Source organism: Entelurus aequoreus, linkage group LG04, assembly GCF_033978785.1.
Source record: "Entelurus aequoreus isolate RoL-2023_Sb linkage group LG04, RoL_Eaeq_v1.1, whole genome shotgun sequence".
NCBI lineage: Eukaryota > Metazoa > Chordata > Actinopteri > Syngnathiformes > Syngnathidae > Entelurus > Entelurus aequoreus.
In genome coordinates, this window is record NC_084734.1 from 89,087,416 (window position 1) to 89,113,838 (window position 26,423).

Here is a 26,423-nt window from a genome sequence, read left to right on the forward strand (position 1 = left end):
TTCCTCTCAAAAGTGGAGCAAAAAATTATGATAGTTTTTTTTTCTTCCCTAACTTGGTGCTTATAACCGAACACATATTACTGTTATAGTGTTTAGAAGTAAAGTTTGCATAACAAGGGCACCTTTTAAATGTATTAACACTCCAAATGCATGAGGAGAGTCACCATGTCCAGCAGGTGGCGCTCACTAAAGGCAGATCTTTTTTAATTCCCATCATTGCCACCAGGGATAGAGCAGTCTTACCTGGTATGACCTGATTTCATTAAACCATGAGTCAGACTGAAGTGTTTAAAAGTGTAGTCTTTACATTTGAAGTATGTGTTGCCTAAATGTGACTCCATTTCTACATCAGGAAAATAAAAGCAAACCAAAACGTCACCAAGACACCAAGTCAGCTGTGGCCCAAGCCAAGTGTGGTTCAAGCTGCCAAGTCACAACACAGGAGAGGAATGCTAATGTCGGTAAAAGCAAACGCACAAGGAACAGAAAAGAAGGCCACAAAAAGCAACGCAGCGATGCAGTTTCAGCTGACCAGACAGCAGAGGGCACCAGCAAGTCACAGGAGAAAACACAGTGAGTGCTCATAATAAGCAGTCACTTTCCAATGCTGTATTCCCTTTTATCCTATGGTAAATGGTAAATGGGTTGTACTAATGTATGATATGTTATTAAATAGGAACGTGAAAGAAATAACAGTCCGAAGTCAAGACAATGTGCAGAAGAAGCCTGTAAGACCCATTTTACCTGCCTTTTGTAAAACAGGTGAAAGAAATGAAACTTCAGTTGTCCTTGCATTTCAAACACATTGTTTTGTGACACTAGTGTTGCTATGTGTTCTCCCAGGTGCTGCTTTATTCCAGGTCATCACTGTTCCATCTGTGAGTGGAAAGTTTCAGACACCAAACAACAACAAATCATCTACAGGTAATTTGCATTATGCTCTATTTTGGTACTTGTCGACTTTCTGTTTCATATGATGTCATAATGGGTTTCACTTGACAACAATAAGAGGAAGTGAGGTATTGAAACAAATGGTTAAGTCAATTATGTGGTTTTGTGATGAGGCTTTTGTTCTGAACCACAGAACCACAACACAGTTTCTCTGGTCTCAAACCTGGAACCTTAAAACAACTTGGTCAGGAGGTCCCAGCCAAGCAGGTAACCTATAAGAATAATATGAATAGATTATACCAGATGTTCCTTATCAATGAATGATTATTTCTTTTACATAGGGTTCACTTGTCCCTTCAAGTCAACCTTCAGTAGCTGATAAGAAAATCAACATTGTATCAATCTTGCCTTTTAGTCAGGTGACAGTTGACGATTTTGTAAGTGTACCTTAAGGAAAAAAAAAATGTTTACACCTGTCTATTTTTTTTAATAATCTTTTCCCACCTTTGCCTTTCTCTGTTAAGGACCTCGGACTTTCTACAGCGAGAGGCAGGGGTCGCTGTAAGAACCCGCACTGTGACTACATATACAAAAACAGACATAAGCCGTTACTGTGCCCCAAATGTGGCTGTGACCTGACCCAGAGGAACCCCAAAGGAACCAAGGTGAGCATTTCATAAAATTCAAAGGATTTTTTTGCCAGTTGCATTGTGTTCTTTTTCTTATTTTTTTTCACTCAGCCTAGATAGAATTATTTTAAGTTGTATTTATGCTAGCAATCTTTTCCCCTTTAATAACTCCAGTCTTTGTCACTGTGTGTGTTTCAGTCAGTGACACTGGTAGATCCATACCAGCCCCTGAGTCCTGCTCAGAAAGACCTACAGCGCCAATCCACTTTGCAGCTGCTTCGCCATTCCCTGCAGATTCTAGAGAGTGAGGCTGAGCTCCAGGAAACGCTAACGCTCATTCAGGAGCTCAATAGTCTTCAAATTGTCTTGGTTCAACCGGGCCTGCAGGAGGAGGATGACAACGTTGAGACGGAGACCCTGGTGGAGTCCGGCTGGCCTCAGTTCTACGAATCGTCAGCCACACAGTGCGGCCTGTGCAACAACACTCTTTACAAAGGAGCCCAGAAGTACGAAGGGAGCTTTAATGACAAAGTTCTCCATTTCTTCTTCTGTTTTTATTACTGTACATTATTAGTGCATTGTTGTTGACGTCTGGTTCCTTAACAACGTGTGTGTGTGTGTGCGTGTGTGTAACCAAGCACTATAGCAGGACAGGAGGACTGCTGGCTACTTACTGAGACGCTAATCCAGACAGCATCTCTGCAGCTCAAAGTGTGTCTCAATTCTCAGTGTCTGGCTCTGCACAGCTTCACCGACCTGAATCCAGGTAAAGGTCCCTCATCTCACTTTTGCGTAGGAATGAAGAAAACTTAAGGTTTTCATTATGCTACAGTGTAATGACTATTGGTGCGTTCCATTTATCTCGGAAGTTGGAATTCGGAGCTGGGAATGACCTCACAGCCGAGTTGTGAGGACTGAAATCAAGCTGGCCACATCCACAACAGCTATTCTATCCTTAAACAACTTATGGAGAAACATGCACTCTTTCTGCAACCTTCAAACACAATGGATGAAGAGGAAACACAGACACTATTGCTAACTATGGAGAACGTATAAATCACATATAAATGAATGTAGTTTACGCTGCAGTAACGTTAGCAACTTACCACATATAAACTTTCAACAATACATCGTATGTAGCTGATTTAGTGGAACAAAAACAAATCAGAACTGTTAATAATGGCTATTAAAGACCTACTGAAAGCCACTACTACCGACCACACAGTCTGATAGTTTATATATCAATGATGAAATCTTAACATTGCAACACATGCCAATACGGCCGGGTCAACTTATAAAGTGCAATTTAAAATTTCCCGCTAAACTTCCGGTTGAAAACGCCTTTGGATGATGACGTATGCGCGTGACGTAGCCAGTGAAACAGGAGTATCGGTAGCCCATTGAAGCCAATACAAAATAGCTCTGTTATTATTTCATAATTCCACAGTATTCTGGACATCTGTGTTGGTGAATCTTTTGCAATTTGTTTAATGAACAATGGAGACGGCAAAGAAGAAAGTTGTAGGTGGGATCGGTGTATTAGCGGCAACACAACAAGGAGGACTTACTTGGATAGCAGACGTGCTAGCCAACGCTAGCCGCCAACCGCATCTATGATCGGGCGAAGTCCTTTGTCGCGCCGTCAATCGCTGGAACGCAGGTGAGCACGGGTGTTGATGAGGGCTGGCTGGCGTAGTTGGAGCGCTAATGTTTTATCATAGCTCTGTGAGGTCCGGTTGCTAAGTTGCTAAGTTAGCTTCAGCGTCGTTAGCAACAGCATTGTTAAGCTTTGCCAGGCTGAGAATTATTAACCGTGTAGTTACATGTCCATGGTTTAATAGTATTGTTGATCTTCTGTCTATCCTTCCAGTCAGGGATTTATCTATTTAGTTTCTATCTGCATTTGAGCCAGATGCTATCACGTTAGCTCAGTAGCTAAAGAGCTTCGCCGATGTATTGTCGTGGAGATAAAAGTCACTGTGAATGTCCATTTCGCGTTCTCGACTCTCATTTTCAAGAGGATATAGTATCCCAGGTGGTTTAAAATACAAATCCGTGATCCACAATAGAAAAAGGAGAGAGTGTGGAATCCAACGAGCCAGCTTGTACCTAAGTTACGGTCAGAGCGAAAAAAGATATGTTTTGCACTGCATTCTAGTCCGTCACTCTAACGTTCCTCATCCACGAATCTTTCATCCTCGCTCAAATGAATGGGGTAATCGTCGCTTTCTCGGTCCGAATCGCTCTAGCTGCGTTGAAAACAATAGGAAAATATGAGGAAGCGAACAACTGACTACGTCACGCTACTTCCGGTAGGGGCAAGGCTTTTTTTTATCAAAGACCAAAAGTTGCAAACTTTATCGTCGTTGATCTATACTAAATCCTTTCAGCAAAAATATGGCAATATCGTGAAATGATCAAGTATGACACAAAGAATGGATCTGCTATCCCCGTTTAAATTAAAAAAAATTAATTTCAGTAGGCCTTTAAAGAAGTGTATATCAATGTTTACATCTAGAGCAGCCAACTTTGAAACCAACTCGGGGGTGGTGAGAATGCTCCAGCTTTCTGATTCGGAAATCCAACCTTGAGGGGCGTTCCAGTTGAAATTCCGACTAAAAACTTGGAAATTCCGACTTCCCCGGTACAAATGTAACGCACCATATACCCACCCTTCTTGAATAGATGAAGAAGGGTGGGCATGCGGACTTGCTATTCTCTGCCAAAACAATAAGACTGTGTTTTCTTGAGAGAGATTAGCCACAGCACTCACTGACTATCTTCCAGCGTTGTGATAGCAAACAATAATGACTGAAGCGCCATCCAGATTGTTGTTGGACCAGGAACTAATTGATGTGGAACATCAGTCACTTTTTTGTTAATGTTGCACTGAAACTAATCATATTTATTAGTCACGCACCAACATTTTGGCCACTGAAAAAGGCGCAAAAATTGTATTTTCTGCTTTTGGCCAAAATATTTTTATTGCCGAAATGGCACAGTCGAAACCGGATGCTGTGATGATGTAAGCCAAAGTAGCCGCTTGTATGGAATGGAGGCAACATGTCTGCGATGTAGACATTGAATATATCCGAGATAGACCGGTGGACAGTGATTGGCAAAGCGTGCAATGGGGAAATATCAAGACGGCAACGGCGGCTGCTGGTCTTCCAAAGAGGAGAAGCTCTAGCTGGGGCAGCTCTGCGTGGCTAGTGTGACTGCATGTGAGAGTGCTTTAGTGGAGGCTCGCAGCAGCACTCGCTGTTTGTCAGGGACGTTGCACAGCGACAGGAGTCGAGAGTCTTCAAACATTAGTACAGTCTCCAATGACCGCAGAAAAAGATGCTAGATTTGCCACCAGTTGTTTTTAATACAGAAAAGTACACTAAAAGGTTTAGAAAAGCCTCCAGATCAACTCAGAACAACAGAATGAAACTTTAAAATTGCTCCCTCTTTGTTATATGTTTAAAAATAGCCGATTCACTCATTTCGCTGTCATTAAATAAGGGATTCAGCCTCAGACAGATCGTCCAATCCTGCTAAAGCCCAGCATCTCGGCCAACCCACTTCTAACAGACTGCCAGAGACGCCGAGAGTATGATGGCCGGTATAAGTCAAGCATTTATCCAATGACTGTCTCGTTTTGATGCAGTGAGCCTTTAATGCACTGTGTAATGAACAAGAAGAGAGTCGTGTCCTTGACCTGTGAAAAGTAGCTGATTCTAATTCTAGCTAGGGCTGGCCGATATGGCCTTTTATTAATATCTCGATATTTTTAGGCCATGTCACGATACACGATATATATCTCGATAGTTTGCCTTAGCCTTGAATGAACACTTGATGCATATAATCACAGCAGTATGATGATTCTATGTGTTTACATTAAAACTTTCTTGTTCATACTGCATTCATACATGCTCATTTTAAACTTTCATGCAGAGAGGGAAGTCACGACTAAGTCAATTTAGCAAAAGTGTATTTATTAAACAGTTATTAAGCAGTGGTACAAACATTCATGTCATTTCCAAAACAGAAAGTGCAAGATTGTCAAAGAGACATTTTAAAACAAGCTATAAGTGCACTTTTGTGCATGATGTCACTAAGATGACATATCAAAACACTAAATTAAAGTGCACTTTTTGTACAGAACGCCACTACAATAGTTAAAAACAGATAAAGTGCACTTTTGTGCATGATGTCACACAAGATATTTCAATAACTGTCAAAATAAAAAAGAGCTGCATAATAGGAAATCAAATAGTGTATGTCCTTCGCTATGTGGTAGGTTCCTGCAGACGTTATCTCCTTCTGTTGTTGATTATTTTTTTCATACGGTTTTGATGTGGAAATGGTTGCTTCGGCATTTTGTGGGTGTGGCACCGAACGGAGATGTTGACATGCGGAGTTTGAAGCACTCTTCATTCTCGAGCGGGTGACTTTTCAAATGATGCTACATTAATACTGCTGCTACTTTTGGTAGCAACGCTTTTGCCGCATAATTGTTCAACATATTCCCGCTTGAAGCCATACCACCGCCAGACGATGGACCCCCTGCTGTTTTTCTTGGGCATTAATTATTCTTCCTTCATTTGTTTCCAGATTCGCACCTTCTCTCTCTCTCTCTCTCTCGTATTACCACTCGCCCCGCTCCGCTAGCACAACAGCTAATGTTACCATGCCGCTACATGTATGCTCAGCGAGGGCGTATGACGTTGCACGCGTGACAGTATGTGACGTATGTAAGAAGGTGCGCTTGTTTGACCTCTCTGTGAGAAGCAGAGACAAGAAAGAGTGAGAAACGCCTTCAGTGTAATGCCCGCAGCTAAAAGCAACTGCGTGAGAACGTATACTCCAATATCACCATATAGTCATTTTCTATATCGCACAGAGACAAACCCGCCCAGCCCTAATTCTAGCCAATAGTCAATACAATGTACACACAGATGGACATTTTTGGCCTTCTTTTTTGGTTCTTAGAGGAAACTGAGCTTGACTTAAAGTCTAAAAGCAATCACTGCAATGTCGTTTTCCACGTCAGGTTTTATCACCTAAAATCCAAACATTTCGAACGCCATTTTAATTATGTGAACAACACCGTACAGAAAAAGAAATTACCCTAGAGCGTGTTGACTCCGTCTCTGGCGTCATTTAGTATTTGGTCTGTACATTGTTATTTTCATTTTATATTGTTGGAATACCAGAGGTAAAACTATATTTTCATAATTTTGTGATTGTTTTTATTCTTTGAAGGATACCGTAATTTCCGGACTATAAGCCACACCTGACTATAAGCCGCACCAGCTAAATTTAGGGGAAAATACAGATTGCTCCATATATAAGCCGCACCCGACTATAAGCCGCAGGGTTTTGATGTGTAATTAGCGTAGTATATAGGGGTTCCTGCTACCACGGAGGGGATTGTCGGGACAGAGATGACTGTTTGGGAACGCAAAGCGTCTCATTTATTAACAATAAATCTTTCAATCGTTCAATCAAACTTTCACATCATTGACATGGCGAACAGCATTCGTGCAGAGTACAAATAATACAACGGTGCAAAGTAATACAAAGTGCTCGCCTGTACGTTATCAAAATAACCAGCCTACCGGTATATGAAAAGTCAGTCTTTAATCATTGTGTCATCGTCTTCCTCCTGCGTACTAAAACCACCCAAATCCTCTTCGTCTGTGTCGGAGAAGAACAGGCCGTAAATAAGCCGCACCCTTGTATAAGCCGCAGGGACCAGAACGAGGGGAAAAAGTAGCGGCTTATAGTCCGGAAATTACGGTAAATATTAATTTGTGCATTTGCGATGCTTTTATTTTACTGAGGTTTTAGTACACACATAGCCATAAATGCAGTGGTGATAATAATTGGATTAACAATTTTAGTAGGTTGTTCGGTTTTTGTTTCCTCATTTTTGGTTTCGATTTCATCCAAGAATTCTCATTTTGGTCCATCCCTAGTATTTATATTGTAACAACATGGCAGTTATGTGTAGTGTTGGTTTTCAAGATGTCCGTTGCATCATTAAAAAAATTAGTCTGAACCCAAATCCGTTGCGACACGAGACAGTATCTCGAACAACTGTGCCACCCACACCAAATCACATTTACACACATCAGTTACCAGACCAGTTGTATAACAACTGTTCTACTGTGTAACTGACAAAAACATGTTCTCTTCGTATTGCACCATTCTCAGTCTTCTAACGCTGCTCAAGCAGTCATTGTTTTATTAATTTGCAAATGCTTTGTGTCTCTGATGTGCACATTACTCAGTCTGAGGAGTAATTTATTTTCAACCTTTCAAGTGTCGCCAGAGTATCAACAGCATGTAGAAAGATGCGCACGCCAGCCATGAGGTTTGCGTGAGGCACCGCGCATTTCTACGTTCATTGTAGTCTTGATACATCTGAACTTTGCTGGGAAAAAGAACTACGCCGCGTTTTTGTGTGCACACACCCTTCAGAAATGATGCTCCTGGTCTGCCAGAGAATAACAACATATAGCAGGAGGAATCAGTGTTGTCAACTTAGCAGTTAGTTTTCCATATTCATATCCACGCCTTTATCTCGACTCGTTTAGACTACTGCAATGCCTTGTATGTAGGCATTAGCCAGGCCTCCCTCGCCCGCCTGCAGCTCGTGCAGAACTCTGCTGCTCGTCTGCTAACACAGACCCGCAGACGTGAGCACATCACCCCTATATTAGCGTCCCTTCACTGGCTCCCTGTGCGTTACAGAATCAATTTTAAACTCCTTTTATTTGTTTTTAAATGTCTAAACAACCTCGCGCCAACATATCTCTCCGACCTCCTTCAGCCTTACTGCCCCACCCGATCCCTAAGATCAGCTGATCAGCTGCTACTGACGGTCCCGGACACAAGGCTGAAGCTTAGAGGTGACAGAGCTTTCGCCGCTGCTGCTCCCAAGCTCTGGAACGACCTACCTCTGAGTGTTAGACAAGCCTCCTCTCTTCCTGTTTTTAAATCTCTCTTAAAAACATACTTTTATTCCATGGCTTTTAACACTGAGTGATACCCATCCTGCAATGGCGCCCCACAATACACCTGCTGTCAACCTGTTTTTATGTTTTTATATTTTATTTATTTATTTTTTATCGTGTTCTGTTTGTGTTGTGTTGTGTTTGCTCGGTTCTCGTATTATTTTTAACCTGCCTATTGTACAGCACTTTGGCTACCCCTGTGGTAAATTTTAAATGTGCTTTATAAATAAAGTTGATTTGATTTGATTCGCCCAAGCCTTTGACGAGCGAGAGTTAACACACATGCATCTGCTTCAAACACGTGTCTTTTTTGTTGTCTCAGACAGTCACTTCATCTGTTATTCCACGGTATGCTTGGCCTTGAAGTCCGCATTGGTCACACCTATTGCTGCTGGTTGACACTTGATTTTAGTTCACAGAAAGCTCATAAGGTGCTGATTGTATTCTGATAATCATTCAGGGACTGTGAACAGTGTCCTGACTAACTATGCCCTCATTTTGCACTCATTTTATTAAGAGCTGTGGAAGATGTTGAAAGCTGTATGACTTTTATTCGTTTTCTTTGGCAGGTTTGTTCAACATTGGAAACAAACTGCTGGTTAGCATTGATCTGCTGCTGAAGATCAGAGACAAAATCAGAACAGGACTCCCACCCTCTCAGGTTGCCATGACTGTATTGGACCATGTCCCCAATCACCCTGGTAACAAAACAGCCATTGCAGAATCATTTTATTTGTCAGCACTTTTTTAAACCATGATGTGTGTCCTTGTGTTTGCATCAGTCCACACATTGAGTCCTGAGGTGGCGTCCCAAATCCAAGAGCTTCTTCTGGTGGGCTACTGGGCCTTCGAGAGCCTGACAGTGCGAGATTACAACGACATGATCTGCGGCATTTGTGGCGTCGCTCCCAAGTTGGAGATTGCCAAGCGCCGCACAGACAATGTCCTGGAGCTGAAGAATGTGGAGGTGACATCATAAAGAACAACTGCAGGAGTACCGTATTTTTCGGAGTATAAGTATAAGTCGCACCGGCCGAAAATGCATAATAAAGAAGGAAAAAAACATATATAAGTCGCACTGGAGTATAAGTCGCATTTTTTGGGGAAATGTATTTGATAAAAGCCAACACCAAGAATAGACATTTGAAAGGCAATTTAAAGGCCTACTGAAATGATTTTTTTTTATTTAAACGGGGATAGCAGATCCATTCTATGTGTCATACTTGATCATTTCGCGATATTGCCATAGTTTCGCTGAAAGGATTTAGTAGAGAACATCGACGATAAAGTTTGCAACTTTTGGTCGCTGATAAAAAAAAGCCTTGCCTGTACCGGAAGTAGCGTGACGTCACAGGTTGAAGGGCTCCTCACATTTCCCCATTGTTTACAATGCAGCGAGAGCGATTCGGACCGAGAAAGCGGCGATTACCCCATTAATTTGAGCGAGGATGAAAGATTCGTGGATGAGGGACGTGAGTGAAGGACTAGAGTGCAGTGCAGGACGTATCATTTTTCGCTCTGACCGTAACTTAGGTACAAGCTGGCTCATTGGATTCCACACTCGCTCCTTTTTCTATAGTGGATCACGGATTTGTATTTTAAACCACCTGGGATACTATATCCTCTTGAAAATGAGAGTCGAGCACGCGAAATGGACATTCACAGTGACTTTTATCTCCACGACAATACATCGGCGAAACACTTTAGCTACGGAGCTAACGTGATAGTATCGGGCTTAACTGCATATAGAAACAAAATAAATAAGCCCCTGACTGGAAGAATAGACAGAAAATCAACAATACTATTAAACCATGGACATGTAAATACACAGTTAATGCTTTCCAGCCTGGCGAAGGTTAACAATGCTGTTGCTAACGACGCCATTGAAGCTAACTTAGCAACGGGACCTCACAGAGCTATGCTAAAAACATTAGCTATCCACCTACGCCAGCCAGCCCTCATCTGCTCATCAACACCCGTGCTCACCTGCGTTCCAGGGATCGACGGTGCGACGAAGGACTTCACCCGTTTACCGATGCGGTCGGCGGCTAGCGTCGGATAGCGCGTCTGCTATCCACCTCAAAGTCCTCCTGTTTGTGTTGCTGCAGCCAGCCGCTAATACACCGATCCCACCTACAACTTTCTTCTTTGCAGTCTCCATTGTTCATTAAACAAATTGCAAAAGATTCACCAACACAGATGTCCAGAATACTGTGGAATTTTGAGATGAAAACAGAGCTTTTTGTATTGGATTCAATGGTGTCCGAATACTTCCGTTTCAACGTTTGACGTCACGCGCATACGTCATCATGCATATATGTTTTCAACCGGAAGTTTAGCGGGAAATTTAAAATGTCACTTTATAAGTTAACCCGGCCGTATTGGCATGTGTTGCAATGTTAAGATTTCATCATTGATATATAAACTATCAGACTGCGTGGTCGCTAGTAGTGGCTTTTAGTAGGCCTTTAAAATGTTTAAAGAATAGTGAACAACAGGCTGAATAAGTGTACCTTATATGAGGCATAAATAACCAACTGAGAACGTGCCTGGTATGTTAACGTAACATATTATGGTAAGAGTCATTCAAATAACTATAACATATAGAACATGCTATACGTTTACCAAACAATCTGTCACTCCTAATCGCTAAATCCCATGAAATCTTATACGTCTAGTCTCTTACGTGAATGACATCAATAATTTTATTTGATATTTTACGGTAATATGTTAATAATTTCACACTTAAGTCGCTCCTGAGTATAAGTCGCACCCCCGGCCAAACTATGAAAAAAACTGCGACTTATAGTCCGAAAAATACGGTAGTTGAATATTTCTGTATTATTGACCTCAGTGTGTTTCTGTAGTTCACCTGGCCCCAGTTTTCAGTGTTAGACGAGGTGCACGTGGATGACTTCTGGCTGACCATGGAGAGCGAGGCCATCGAGCAGGCAGCTTTCCCCGCTGAATTTCCCATCACGCGGATGGACGCTTCCATTATCGCCCCCTTCATCCCCCCACTGATGAGGAGCTCCTCTGTCATCAACACAGAGAAGGACAAGGACCTGACGCAAACACCGCAGCCTTCAGGTACATTTTAAAGCTGGCTAAAAAGGGGGGAATACAAGTGGAACACCAACTTACATGTCAGTTGCTTCAAAATAACAGATTTTAAAAAACTAATTTACATTTTTCACAACTACAAATTGAATTGAATAAAAACATGAATTCAGCCTGAATAAGTTCCTGTGGAACTCGTGAGGAAAGTCATAGGCTTTTTCCAAACGTCGCTTATAATCCTTATCCTGCATGTGCGTATTTTTTTGTGGGGCGTACATAACAAGCTCAGAAGCAGGATATAATGCTTGTAACACGGTTATGCAGCGGCAAATAGCCTCTTTAGTCTGTTTGACTTGCAGCTAAAAAACATGTATAAAATGTTTTCATTCAAAAACAACACTTACACACGACACATCTTAAAGAGTATAACCTGTGATGATTTTAATCTACATTTAACAAACTTTCATGTGGTCTAGTTACCGTATTTTTCGGAGTATAAGTCGCACCTGCCGAAAATGCATAATAAAGAAGGAAAAAAACATATATACTGTAAGTCGCACTGGAGTATAAGTCGCATTTTTTGGGGAAATTTAGTAACTCCTTGAATTCCTTCTAAGTCTATAACAAGATCTGATAGCTCAGTTACAGCTCTTTTTATTACCAAATCTGTGTTATATGTGTTTTATGTTGCACGATTGCACCAAGAAAAATTCCTAGTTTGTGAACCCGTTCTCAAACAATGGCAATAAAACTATTCTGATTCAGATTCTGATAAAAGCCAACAGCAAGAATAGACATTTGAAAGGCAATTTAAAATGTCTAAAGAATAGTGAACAACAGGCTGAATAAGTGTACGTTATATGAGGCATAAATAACCAACTGGTATGTTAACGTAACATATTATGGTAAGAGTCATTCAAATAACTATAACATATATGAGTATAAGTCGCACCCCCGGCCGGCCAAACTATGAAAAAAACTGCCCCTTATAGTCCAAAAAATACGGTACTTAACTATTTATTGAGTACTATGTTATTTATTGATTTGAATTGTGTACAAATTGAGAACAGGAGGTGAACAAATATGTTTGCATTTGCTATGAAATAGAAAAAGGAGAAATAAGCTCTCATTTTTCCTACTCCTGTTTGGACATGTTGTAACGAGAAACTGGAAAATATGAAATCATATTGAAACTGTATGCATGTTCGAAATAAACTTTAACCATAACGGATGGTCCACTCCTGTCTTAGGAAGTTTGTCAGTTTTAGTGCGCCTCATTCATGATGGTGAACTAAAACTTGACAAGATGGAAGAACTCAGCGAGGACGAGCTGAGAGCAATCCTGGAGCGTTGCGGGGCGAGTATCACTGCGGACTCCACTAAGGTGTGTTTGTGCATCCTGGAAATGTGATGCTTATCAAATATTTTCATCCACAATTGCACAACGATGAGTATATTTCTCACAGAAAGGCTTCCTGTTGATTAATTTTCAGTGGCTAGTAAAGCAATACTGTAGTACAAGCGGTCTACTCTCAAGTATATCCTACTTGACTTCCTATACTATTGTCCTTTAAGAAGATAGTCGTGCTCATAAGTTTGATCAAGGAGGCACTTGAAGAAAAATGGGCTGCATGGTCGTGTGGCCAAAAAGTGCAATTTTGGTCCCATCACTCCAAATTACTTTGTTCCAGAAGTTTTTAGGCTTGTCCCTGTGCTGTTTGGCGTAATGTAAGTAGGATACTTTGTGACATTTGCGCAGAAACGGCTTTCTTCTGGCGACTCGACCATGCAGCCCATTTTTCTTCAAGTGCCTCCTTATTGTGCATCTTGAAACAGCCACACCACAATTTTTCAGAGAGTCCTGTATTTCAGCTGAAGTTATTTGTGGATTTTTCTTTGCATCTCCAACAATTTTCCTGGCTGTTGTGGCTGCAATCTTTGCTGGTCTACCCGAATCCCTCATTTCCCACTTCTTAATCAGCGTTTGAACACTGCTGATTGGCATTCTCAATTCCTTGGATATCTTTATATACCCCTTTCCTGTTTTATGCAGTTCAATGACCTTTTCTCGCAGATCCTTTGACAATTATTTTGCCTTCCCCATGATTCAGAATCCAGAAACATGTGTGCAGCACTGGATGAAAGATGCAATGGTCTGTCAGAAGCCCAGAAACTCACTGACCTTTTATACACACACATTAATTACAAACATGTCACAGGTGAGGATTGGAACCTTGATTAGCCATTCAAACCTCTTTGTGTAAACTTTTGTGCATGTTATCAGATCAAAGTCACTGGGGTATGTAACCTTTTGACCAGGGTCATTTGGGTACTTTCTTTTGTCATTTTGATTTAAAAAGAGTAAACACAGTTGTTTGCCAATAAATAGCTTCACACAACCATTAAGCATGAGTGGAAGAAAGGTTTTTGTGTTATCGTTCATATTCTCTGAAGAATGGCCAAGAAATCATAAATTCTCCCAGGGTATGTCAACTTATGAGCACAACTGTATGTTTACATCAATGATGATAATGAAATGCTCTTTTGTTTGCCTCCCTTAAAGACTGAGCTGCTCACTTCACTGATCTCCATGTGCACGCTCGCTCACAGCGGCCTCCCCACAGCCCCTCAGCCCCCTGGACACCTCACAGCCGGCAAACTGTCCAAAGTCTGCCACCATAAGGTGAAAACAAGCAAACACGAAGCCTGTTTTACCAACTAAAGAATTACGTGCGCAGGTGGTGTGCGCCTCCAAGTATTTGGTGAGAGGAGAGACGGCCCGGGACCACGTGGACCTGCTAGTGTCCTCTCGTTACTGGCCTCCAGTCTACGTTAGCGACTGCGCTCAGCAGGTGGCGCTCTGTACGGACATGCAGTACCCAGAAAAGGCCGCCCAGATGTGGGGAAGGAACCAAGGCTGCTTCTCTGACCCCTTTGACAAACCAGAGGTGGGTGTCTTTCACTGGGACATTGTATTGTAGATCTCTGTGGTTTGTTCAAGTAGACGCCTCACATTCCTGCTAACATTGGGTGTGTTCTTGGCCACTGGTGATCACTGCCAGCACTTGTGGAAGTCACTAATTCTATAAATTGTAATGAGTAGACATGATCTAGTATGCAGTGGAGGTATTCTCAGCGCCTCACTTTTTCCACATTTGGTTATGTTACAGCCTTATTCCAAAATGGAATAAATTCCTTTTTGTCCTCAAAATTTCTGACAATGTGAAACATTTATTTTTCTTTTGAATTTGCAAATATATTGAAAATAAATCACAAGTATTCAGACCCTATGTTGAATACATTGTTGATACACCTTTGGCAGCAATTACAGCCTCAAGTCTTTCTCAACATGATGCCACACCTATCTTCCAGCAGTTTCACCCATTCCTCAAAATGTGGAACAGGTGAAGCGCTGTGAATACTTTCCTGACTTACCGTGTTTTCCGGACCATAGGGCGCACCGGATTATAAGGCGCACTGCTGATGAATGGTCTATTTTCAATCTTTTTTCATACATGAGGCGCACCAGATTATAAGGCGTATTAAAGGAGTCATATTATTATTGTTATTATTTCTTCCTTGTGGTCTACACAACATGTAATGGTGGTTCTTTGGTCAAAATGTTGCATAGATGATGTTTTACACATCTTCAAGCCGCTTTCTGACAGTCGCTTCAGGATGCGCCGTTTTGTGGGCGGTCTTATTAACGTGGCTCACCTTGGACAGCGTCTTCTCCCCGTCATCTTTGTTGTAGCGTGCAAGGACGGGAGTGGAAGATGTGTCAAAAGATGGAGCTAACTGTTTTAATGACATTCAGACTTTACTTCAATCAATAACGTAACATCTTCTCATCCGGAAACAACAACAACGCCGGAAATGTGTCCCGTGAAAAACCGCCCGACCGGAACTGTAATAACTAAAGTTCCTTTGGTGAATAATGTAAACTCACTACACCGGTATGTTTTAGCACTTTCATGGCAGATATAAGTAGGAACTTTTCACTACTTTATATTGGAAGACAATGGGATGAATGTCCCATAACAAGAAGATAGAGAAAAACAAGAAGCTTATCAAATACGGACTACAAAGGCGGACGCGCACAATTTTTCAGGACTTATGCAGATCCCAAATACAGAGCAGCAGGTACCAGAAGATAAGAAAAGTTGCTTTTGCATAATATTGCGAAACAAAACGCCAGATAATGTCTTCCATTATACACACACCATAATAATACTCCTATGTTGAAGCGCAGTACAATCCATCAAGCGGTGCTACTGTACTTCATAGCTTACCAAAGTCCTACTAAAACATTTTGATAGATTTTTTTAACGCCGTATGTAATGTTCTATATTTTCAATGGATCCTATAAAATGTTGGTGTTGTTTACTTGAGTCATATTGCAGTCTACACGTATCTCTTATGTGTGACTGCCATCTACTGGTCACACTTATCATTACACCATGTACCAAATAAAATAGCTTCGAGGTCGGTAAGCACAACCAAAATTATTCAGTACATTGGGTGCACCGGGTTATAAGGCGCACTGTCGAGTTTTGAGGGGAAGAAAATGATTTTAAAGGCCTACTGAAATGAATTTTTTTAATTCAAACGGGGATAGCAGATCTATTCTATGTGTCATACTTGATCATTTCGCGATATTGCCATATTTTTGCTGGAAGGATTTAGTAGAGAACAACGACGATAAAGATCGCAACTTTTGGTATCTGACAAAAAAAAGGCTTGCCTGTACCGGAAGTAGCGTGACGTAGTCGGTTGAACATTTCCGCAAAGTTCCCTATTGTTTACAGTGATGGCGGCCAGAAGTGAGAGCGATTCGGACCGAGAAAGCGACAATTTCCCCATTAATTTGAGCGAGGATGAAAGATTTATGGATGAGGAAAGTGCAAGTGAAGGACTAGTGGGGAGTGGAAGCGATTCAGATAGGGAAGATGCTGTGAGAGGCGGGTGGGACCTGATATTCAGCTGGGAATGACTACAACAGTAAATAAACACAAGACATATATATACTCTATTAGCCACAACACAACCAGGCTTATATTTAATATGCCACAAATTAATCCCGCATAAAAACACCTAGGTGTTTGTTATGCTAGCTCCTAGCTACTAGCTCCCGTCCATATAACCCGCCAATACAATTCAAACACCTGCACAACACAATCACTCAGCCCAAAGGACCGTTCACCTAACCCAAGGTTCATAAAGCTTATATATTTAACCAAAGTTACGTACGTGACACGCACGTACGGGCAAGCGATCAAATGTTTGGAAGCGCAGCTGCGTACTCACGGTATCGCGTCTGTGTATCCAAATCAAAGTAATCCTGGTAAGAGTCGGTGTTGTCCCAGTTCTCTACAGGCGTCTGTGTATCGAAGTCAAAGTCCTTCTGGTAAGAGTGTCTGTTGTCCGAGTTCTTCCATCTTGACTGCATCTTTCGGGAATGTAAATGAAACGCCGGCTGTGTTGTGTTGCTGACTTCCCTCGCAAAATACTCCGCTTCGCACCGACAACTTTCTTCTTTGCTTGCTCAGCTTCTTTCTCCATAATGCAATGAACAAATTGCAACAGATTCACCAACACAGATGTCCAGAATACTGTGGAATTATGAGATGAAAACAGAGCTAGTTTGTATTGGCCTCAATGGGGGAGCCATACTTCTGTTTCACTGGCTACGTCACGCGCATACGTCATCTTCCAAAGGAGTTTCCAACCGGAAGTTTAGCGGGAAATGTAAAATGTCACTTTATAAGTTAACCCGGCCGTATTGGCATGTGTTGCAATGTTAAGATTTCATCATTGATATATAAACTATCAGACTGCGTGGTCGCTAGTAGTGGCTTTCAGTAGGCCTTTAAGTGCGCATTATAATCCGGAAAATACGGTATATATATATATATTTTTTTCCATATCTGTGCACACACACACACACACACACACACACACACACACACACACACACACACACACACACACACACACACACACACACACACACACACACACACACACACGCACATACTGGTTATCATTTGGAATGGGGAGCAAGTTTTTGATCATGACTTGTGGGGACCAGCCTTTCTACAGGTTGTGGAGGCATAAAATAAATGGTGTAAAATGTCCACTGCCCAGTTAGCTCATACACGTCTTTAAATCTCTGGATTGATGAAGTCATGTGCTGATCATTCTTACTGGGGACCCTGGGGAAAAAGAGTTAATATGGTTCATGGGGAACAAATTTTAATAATTTTGCATAATTCACACAAATTTGTACGTGACTACTGAGGACCATTAAAAAAAAAAAAAAAAAGTGTAAAGTGAATATGACATGATGGTCAGAATACAGCACTACAGCTGTCCTCTTATAGGAAGTTTCACCATTTAAATGTTCAAGCAAATCCTGCATCTTCTGTGACATGACTGAAAACTGCTATTTAGCAGTAATGAAGTTGTCTGCAACTCCAACTAGCATATATAGGAGGATGGAACTTTCTGAATGTCAATCATACTTTAAGGTAATAATGTTTTATAATCATGCTGTGTGAAAATGTCATCCTAAGGAACACTAAACCAGATTTTGTTTTTGGAAAAATATATTAGTTTTAACTAAGGATGGATACCATACAGAATCACAGTACCGTATTTTTTGCACTATAAGTCGCAGTTTTATTTCATAGTTTGGCCGGGGGTGCGACTTATACTCAGGTGCGACTTGTGAAATTATTAACACATTACCGTAAAATATCAAATAATATTATTTATCTCTTTCACGTAAGAGACTAGACTCATATAACGTACACTTATTCAGCCTGTTGTTCACTATTCTTTATTTATTTGAAATTGCCTTTCAAATGTCTATTCTTGGTGTTGGCTTTTATCAAATACATTTCCCCAAAAAATGCGACTTATACTCCAGTGCGACTTATATATGTTTTTTTCCTTCTTTATTATGCATTTTCGGCCGGTGCGACTTATACCCCGGAGCGATTTATACTCCGAAAAATACGGTACTATTAATGCCAGGATAACAAATGTTTCACTTTTCACTTAAAGGCCTACTGAAAGCCACTACTAGCGACCACGCAGTCTGATAGTTTATATATCAATGATGACATCTTAACATTGCAACACATGCCAATACGGCCGGGTTAACTTATAAAGTGACATTTTAAATTTCCCGCCACACTTCCGCTTGAAAAAGCCTTCGGAGGATGACGTATGCGCGTGACGTAGCCCGGGGAACAGAGGTATGCCTTCCCCATTGAATACAATACAAAATAGCTCTGTTTTCATTTCATAATTCCACAGTATTCTGGACATCTGTGTTGGTGAATCTTTTGCAATTTGTTTTATGAACAATGGAGACTGCAAAGAAGAACGTTGTAGGTGGGATCGGTGTATTAGCGGCTGGCTGTAGCAACACAACAAGGACTACTCACTTGGATAGCAGACGCACTAGCCGATGCTAGCCGCCCACCGGCCACCGACCGCACGGATGATCGGGTGAAGTCCTTCGTCGCGCCGTCGATCGCTGGAACGCAGGTGAGCACGGGTGTTGATGAGCAGATGAGGGCTGGCTGGCGTAGGTGGAGCGCTAATGTTTTTATCATAGCTCTGTGAGGTCCGGTTTCTAAGTTGCTAAGTCAGCCTTAGCGTCGTTAGCAACAGCATTGTTAAGCTTTGCCAAGCTGAGATCTATTAACCGTGTAGTTACATGTCCATGGTTTAATAGTATTGTTGATCTTCTGTCTATCCTTCCAGTCAGGAATTTATTTATTTTGTTTCTATCTGCATTTGAGCCAGATGCTATCACGTTAGCTCATGCTAAAGAGCTTCGTCGATGTATTGTTGTGGAGATAAAAGTCACTGTGAATGTTCATTTCGCGTTCTCGACTCTCATTTTCAAGAGGATATAGTATCCCAGGTGGTTTAAAATACAAATCCGTGATCCACAATAGAAAAAGGAGAGAGTGTGGAATCCAATGAGCCAGCTTGTACCTAAGTTACGGTCAGAGCGGGAAAAAAAAATGTATTTCACTGCATTCTAGTCCGTCACTCTAACATTCCTCATCCACAAATCTTTCATCCTCGCTCAAATGAATGGGGTAATCGTCGCTTTCTCGGTCCGAATCTCTCTAGCTGCGTTGAAAACAATAGGAAAATATGAGGGAGTGAACAAACTTCCGGTAGGGGCAAGGCTTTTTTTTATCAGAGACCAAAAGTTGTGAACTTTATCGACGTTGTTCTCTACTAAATCCTTTCAGCAAAAATATGGCAATATCGCGAAATGATCAAGTATGACACATAGAATGGATCTGCTATCCCTGTTTAAATAAAAAAAAATCATTTCAGGAGGCCTTTAAGCATCTTCAGAATGGATCTGACTATCATTTAAAAAGGTTTCCCTTTAGGGCAGTGGTCCCCAACCAGTACCGGGCCGCAGCCCGGTACCGGTCCGTGGACCGATTGGTACCGGGCCGCGTCCGCACAAGAAATAAAAAAATAATAATAATAATTATTATTTTTTTTTTAATTAAATCAACATAAAAAACACAATATATATATATTATATATCAATATAAATCAATACAGCCTGCAGGGATACAGTCCGTAAGCACACATGATTGTATTTCAAAAATTTTTTTTTTTTTTTTACGACCCCCCCCCCCGGTCCGTGGGACAAATTTTCAAGCATTGACCGGTCCGCAAGTACAAAAAGGTTGGGGACCACTGCTTTAGGGGACCTGTTTTTTTGTCCCCATACCTTCAGAGGTCCCCTAAAGGTGTAAACATTGCGATGTACCCATTAAGTAAGCATTGCCAGAACACACACACACACACACACACACTCACACACACACACACACACACACACACACACACACACACACACACACACTGGCCTTTGCTGCCACTAGCTGTTGAAAAAAAAGGTGCTTGATTTGATATGCAGCACAGTCTGCTTTTTAAAAGTGAATATGGCCTATGATCACCTTTTATGTGAGCTAAAGTCCTGATTAAAATGTGGTTGATGTGCCGCCCTAACTGCTAAACAAGCTGTACGTTGACTACTCCCACGCGTTGCCATTGTGTTGTTGGTGGTATACTTTCAGTGTGTTGTCATGTGTCCCTCAGTCGGTGTCATGTGCCGAGCTGCAAGAGAAGTGGTACGCTGCGGACCTTTCTGTGTCGGGGGGCATCCAGCAGCATCACCCGCTCACTAAATCCTCCTCTTGCTGGCTGCTGCATCCTCCTCCACCCTCTCCCAGCAAGGAGAGCGCCCTCCCGGAGCACCGCTCCATGTCCTCGTGCAAGGACCTGGACCACCTCATCAGCGCCGTGACCTCCATCCACAAGGAGGAGGATGAGGAGGAGACGCCGAGCGATAAAAGTTTGTCCGAAAAACCTCAGGGGTGTTTATCAGCGAGCCCTTCAAGAACGCAACCCGTGTTTTTCGACAACCCGGCACATTACTACCTCTACAACCGCCTGCTGGATTTCCTCTCCAGCAGGGACATCGTGAGTGTGCAGATCAGCCAAGTGGTGAAGCTGTGCCAGCCTGGAGAGGTTGTCATCCGCGACGCCTTGTACCGCCTGGGTGTGGCAAACATCCACACTGAGAGGGAGGAAGATGAAAGCAGCTTGTCAGACCGAGACAAACCACAGACGGCTTTTGAAGTCTCTCTGCCTGATCCTGAACCCTCCAAAACCCAGTAGCGGTACCTTTTAAATATCTTTATTTAAAAACATGTCCATAATAATAATAAGAAATGGTTTTATAAAAAAAATACTAATAATCAGTTACTGTTGTGAGATTATATTTGTCACATTGTTATGTTTCCTTTTGGACTGAAGCTTTCCTAAAATGCTATATTCATGTGTGTGTATACACAATGTCTACTACAGTGACGTGCGGTGAGGTTCATGGCAGGTGAGGCACTGACTTCATCACAGTCAGATTTACAAACACATGAACCCTAAAGAGTATCTTATTCACCATTTGATTGGCAGCAGTTAACGGGTTATGTTTAAAAGCTCATACCAGCATTCTTCCCTGCTTGGCACTCAGCATCAAGGCTTGGAATTGGGGGTTAAATCACCAAAAATGATTCCCGGGCGCGGCGCCGCTGCTGCCCACTGCTCCCCTCACCTCCCAGGGGGTGAACAAGGGGATGGGTCAAATGCAGAGGACAAATTCCATTACACCTAGTGTGTGTGTGACAATCATTGGTACTTTAACTTAACTTTAACTTTACACATACAAACTGTAGCACACAAAAAAAAACGTTATTATGGTCTTACCTTTACTTATAAATGAAGTCCATGCGCCGCTGTTGTGCTGGATTAATGCACCCCCGCCGTACAATGCACCCCCTGACGGGAGTGTTATATCAACTAAAGCCCACACTTAAACTTTCCACGTGCAAGATTGAATCTATTTAAAAATGTTATACAATAAGAAGCCAAAAAGTGCAAAAACAATAATGTTGGTGTTGGAGGAGTTTTGAATGAATGAAATATGAAATCTGTGCTGCAGTCTGCAGGTGTACCTAATGTTGTGGCCCTGACAACTCCTCCAACACCAACATTATTGTTTTTGCACTTTTTGGCTTCTTATTAAATAACTTTTTTAAATAGATTCAATCTTGCACGTGGAAAGTTTAAGTGTGGGCTTTAGTTGATATAACACTCCCGTCAGGGGGTGCATTCTACAGCGGGGGTGCATTCTCTACCACCAGGAGGCGGGATTACTGCGAGCCTCAGCCAGTGCGTCTTCGCAGCAGTTTTATGATCGCTCAGCACTAAAAATACGTTACACACATACAGTTGTTGACAAAATACACTGTACATTATATACCTCAGCTAACTCAACTATGGACATGTATAATATAATTCATATAGCAATACGGTCTCACTGCACAGCAGCTCAGCAGTTAGCCGAGTCATTGCGCAATCCATGTTGAGGCACAACTGAGTGACGCCTCAACTGGCTGCTGATCACCACACCGTCTCTTCTCACTATTTGAACGGCAAATGTGAAAATTCAGCGATATTGAATAAAAATAATCTAAAACTGGTGAAGTTAAATGGAAAATAACGTTATAGTATAATCACTGGATACATATAACAATTTAAAAAAATTTTTTTTCTTTTTACATTTTTTTTCTTTCCATGATGGCATGTGAGGCCCCGCCTCCCCTGCCTGCACGTCACTGGTCTACTGTGTGTCTGTATATATATATATATATATATATATATATATATATATATATATATATATATATATATATATATATATATATATATATATATATATATATATATACAGACACACAGTACAGGCCAAAAGTTTGGACACCTCTTCTCATGCAATGTGTTTTCTTTATTTTCATGACTATTTACATTGTAGATTGTCACATCAAACTATGAATGAACACATGTGGAGTTATGTACTTCAAAAAAAAAAAAAAGGTGCAATAACTGAAAACATGTTTTATATTCTAGTTTGTTCAAAATAGCCGCCCTTTGCTCTGACAACTTTTTCGCACACTCTTGGCATTCTCTGAATGAGCTTCAACAGGTAGTCACCTGGAATGGTTTTCACTTCACAGGTGTGCTTGAAGCTCATGGAGAGAATGCCAAGAGTGTGCGAAAAAGTTATCAGAGCAAAGGATGGCTATTTTGAAGAAACTAGAATATAAAACATGTTTTCCGTTTGTGTTCATTCATAGTTTTGATGCCTTCAGTGACAATCTACAATGTAAATAGTCATGAAAATAAAGAAAACGCAATGAATGAGAAGGTGTCCAAACTTTTGGCCTGTACTGTATATAAACGTGTGTGTGTGTGTATATACACGTATATACACACACACATATAAATATATATATACACATTGTAACGGCTACTCTTGTGTTCCAAAAAGTTTCGAAAAAAATACAAATAAAGTAATGCAGAGTAGTCTTGAGGAGGAGGTGTTTGACTCACTAAATTCCTTAATAAGCACTCGCGGAGATATTTCTAGATTCAAAATGATCATAATTTATTTTCACAAACAAAAAATATTCTCCGTGGTTGACTTTCAACATAATCAAAATAACTTATTTAGCGTGGCTTCAAACTAACTAGTTTAGTGTGGCTTCAAACTAACTAGTTTAGCGTGGCTTGTTTAGTGGTAAACAAAGTGTTCCACTCCTCACTCCTTCAACATGATAGACAGACAAAAGGGCCCCCAGCTGTCCTGTCTTCTTAATTCTAGGAGGAGGAAGTGGCTCACCAGTAGGAGCGTAAGCAGCTGAAAACAATCAGTCAATCACAATGAAATCTAAAACATCCAATAATTCATTAACATCATTCTTGACATTATTTCATTTCATTATCAAACAATTAATAAATAAATAATATAGATTGGCTCCAACATCCCGGCCCCTAATTGTGTGCTTTAGCAAAACAATTACATAAATAATAATATTCACAGGAGCCATAATAGAACAATATAATCCAAACAATTATGTTCTTCAAATTCAAAATTAATTAAGTTACTTGAGTTATTAGTCAAGTCTCATCAAAGTCCATAGTCATATCTGGAGCGGTCATCGAGTCAACGAGTCTGGAGAACCGAAGCCCCCCTCAGTCCATCAAGCTGCTTCCATTAGCAGGCAGAGTTCATCTATTGGTCGTTGAACCGTGTTGGTCTTGGTTTTAACCAAAACACTTCTCACAAAGCCTTTGGCATCTGGAAATGTCTTTACTTGTTCCATGGTCTTAGGTCCATGGTCTTGTTATGTGTTTCCTTGTTCCATGGTCTTGTTACATATTTCCTTGTTCCATGGTCTTATGTGTTTCCTTGTTCCATGGTCCATGGTCTTGTCCTTGGTGGAGTCATTGACTTTGTTACTTTTCTCCTTTTCGACTGTTCTGTGCACGTCTTTGCCATCTCCTTTTCCGGCGTATGGGAATGTGTAAGGATTAGCCTCTAAGGGCATTGGCTCTTGGTTAAAAGGTAAGCTTCCCCTCCAACCGTACAGGTCTCTGAGTTCCTCCGTTTTGTCACGTTTGTCACCTTTGTCCTTCTTGACCTTTTTTTTATCATGGCTTTTTTTTTGGAAGAAGAGAAATGCCGATGTCTTTCTTTCTCTCTGAACTTATCCTGAGGTGTGACTTTGTCTTTATCCCGGAAAGGCAGTGGCAGAGGATCGTGACCATCTTTAAGAAAGACTGAACTTGAGGCGATCTCCATAGAACATTTATCCTCAACTGACATCTCATTTTTTCCTCATATATGTTTTCAGAGAAATCCTGGTTGTATTGTCTGATGAGGAGGTCCTTCTGCTCATCTACTGAGATTCTGTTAGTTGACACTGCAATGGGCCCAGCATGTTCTGTAGCACTGCAACTGAGTGGTCCAGTTACCATCCATCCCAGTATGGTTTGGACTGCATATGGTCCATTTATTTGACTGTTTATTATATTCCACGGCTCCATTGCCCGAGGAACATCAGTCCCAATAAGAAGTTCAACATCTGCCTCAATTTCCTTGAAGTCGATGCCACCAAGATATGGCCACCTCTTCAAGTCAGCCTTTGTGAGGATGTTTTTCTTTGAGACAGGTATCTTGCTCTGTGTGTACACTTTCAGCAGGTCCAGATATGTGAACCCTTCCAAGTCTCCAACCTTCAGTCCTCTGACCTCATAGGTCTTTGCAGGCTTTTCCTGTCCCATTGTTCGCAAAATCATTTCTGTTTTGCGTTCTTTCACATTCAGTCGGTCCATTAGATTTTCCGTGCAAAATGTTGCCGTGCTGCCTGGATCGAGGAAGGCATAGGTCTGAACATAGCTGTTCCCTTTTCCCGCCTTAACTCTGACTGGCACGATTGCAAGTGCACAGTCTTTCCCGGCCCTGGTTGCATCACCGGCTGAAACAAGAGCACTGCTTATAGGGGTTTCTTCTGTCTCAGCAGTGGACTTTGCTAGATTTTCCTGCCTTGGGCCTTTATCACTTGAAATATGAAGTGAGGTAGGATGTTTCATTTTGCAAACCTGACACATTAATCTTCTTTTACAATTTTTGCTTAGATGACCTTTTAGTAGGCAACCAAAACAATATCCATGCCTTCTTAAAAGTTCAACCTTTTTGTCTTGTGACTGTGTTTTGAATTGTGAGCAGTCAATCAGAGCATGTTTGCCATGACAATATCCACATGAAGGGATGATACCACTGGGTGTGGTTTGAGCAGGTTGTTGTGGAACAGATGATTGTTTTACAGTGCATCCTGCTGGCTCTGTATTCACAGCTACTGAAGTAGCAAAGCTGCTGTGTCTTTGGCTGATTGGTTTTAATTCACTTGTGCTTCTTGGAAGAGGCCTTTTCATTCTTATTTGGTCCTGAATGTCTCCAAACAACGGATCCAAAAGCATCTTGGCATGCTTTTCCACAAAATCCACAAAGTTGTGAAATCTCATTCTCCTGCCAGTTCTCTGTTGTCTCATAAGCTGTACTTCGCCACCTTTCTCTGAGTTTGTAGGGTAGTTTGGATGTAATTAGCCTTAGGTTCGATGGGATATCAAGTTCCTCCAAATACTGTAAATCTTGCATTACATTACAGCATCCTCTCAAATACAGTGCATATGCATGCAGCATTTTCCCATCCTCAGCTTTAATCGCTGTCCAATTCAAGGCTTTTTCCAAGTAAGCTCCCGAAATCTTCATCTCATTTCCAAAATGTTCTTTTAAGAGGCGCCTTGCTTCATTGTAGCCCCTACTGGCTTCCATGTGCAAACAGCTGCGAACCAAGTCTCTTGGCAAACCACAGGTTAACTG

At 41.4% G+C, this 26,423-nt stretch overlaps 1 protein-coding gene across 2 annotated transcripts in view; it reads left to right on the forward strand.

Moving 5' to 3' along the window:
- Window positions 1-21,942, forward strand: part of hmgxb3 (HMG box domain containing 3) — a 41,170-nt gene extending 19,228 nt beyond the window's left edge. Inside the window, exons 7-21 of one of the 2 annotated variants that reach the window (XM_062045950.1) lie at window positions 353-573; window positions 677-762; window positions 844-924; window positions 1,085-1,158; window positions 1,233-1,328; window positions 1,416-1,556; window positions 1,719-2,026; window positions 2,159-2,286; window positions 9,097-9,228; window positions 9,310-9,494; window positions 11,395-11,617; window positions 12,838-12,971; window positions 14,151-14,270; window positions 14,326-14,535; window positions 20,738-21,942. In XM_062045950.1, the coding sequence (XP_061901934.1) occupies window positions 353-573; window positions 677-762; window positions 844-924; window positions 1,085-1,158; window positions 1,233-1,328; window positions 1,416-1,556; window positions 1,719-2,026; window positions 2,159-2,286; window positions 9,097-9,228; window positions 9,310-9,494; window positions 11,395-11,617; window positions 12,838-12,971; window positions 14,151-14,270; window positions 14,326-14,535; window positions 20,738-21,319 (2,721 nt within the window). In that variant the 3' untranslated portion in view covers window positions 21,320-21,942. The remainder of the gene's footprint in view (window positions 1-352; window positions 574-676; window positions 763-843; window positions 925-1,084; window positions 1,159-1,232; window positions 1,329-1,415; window positions 1,557-1,718; window positions 2,027-2,158; window positions 2,287-9,096; window positions 9,229-9,309; window positions 9,495-11,394; window positions 11,618-12,837; window positions 12,972-14,150; window positions 14,271-14,325; window positions 14,536-20,737) is intronic. The other variant, XM_062045949.1, reaches the window with a different exon arrangement.
- The last annotated feature ends 4,481 nt before the right edge of the window (window positions 21,943-26,423 follow it).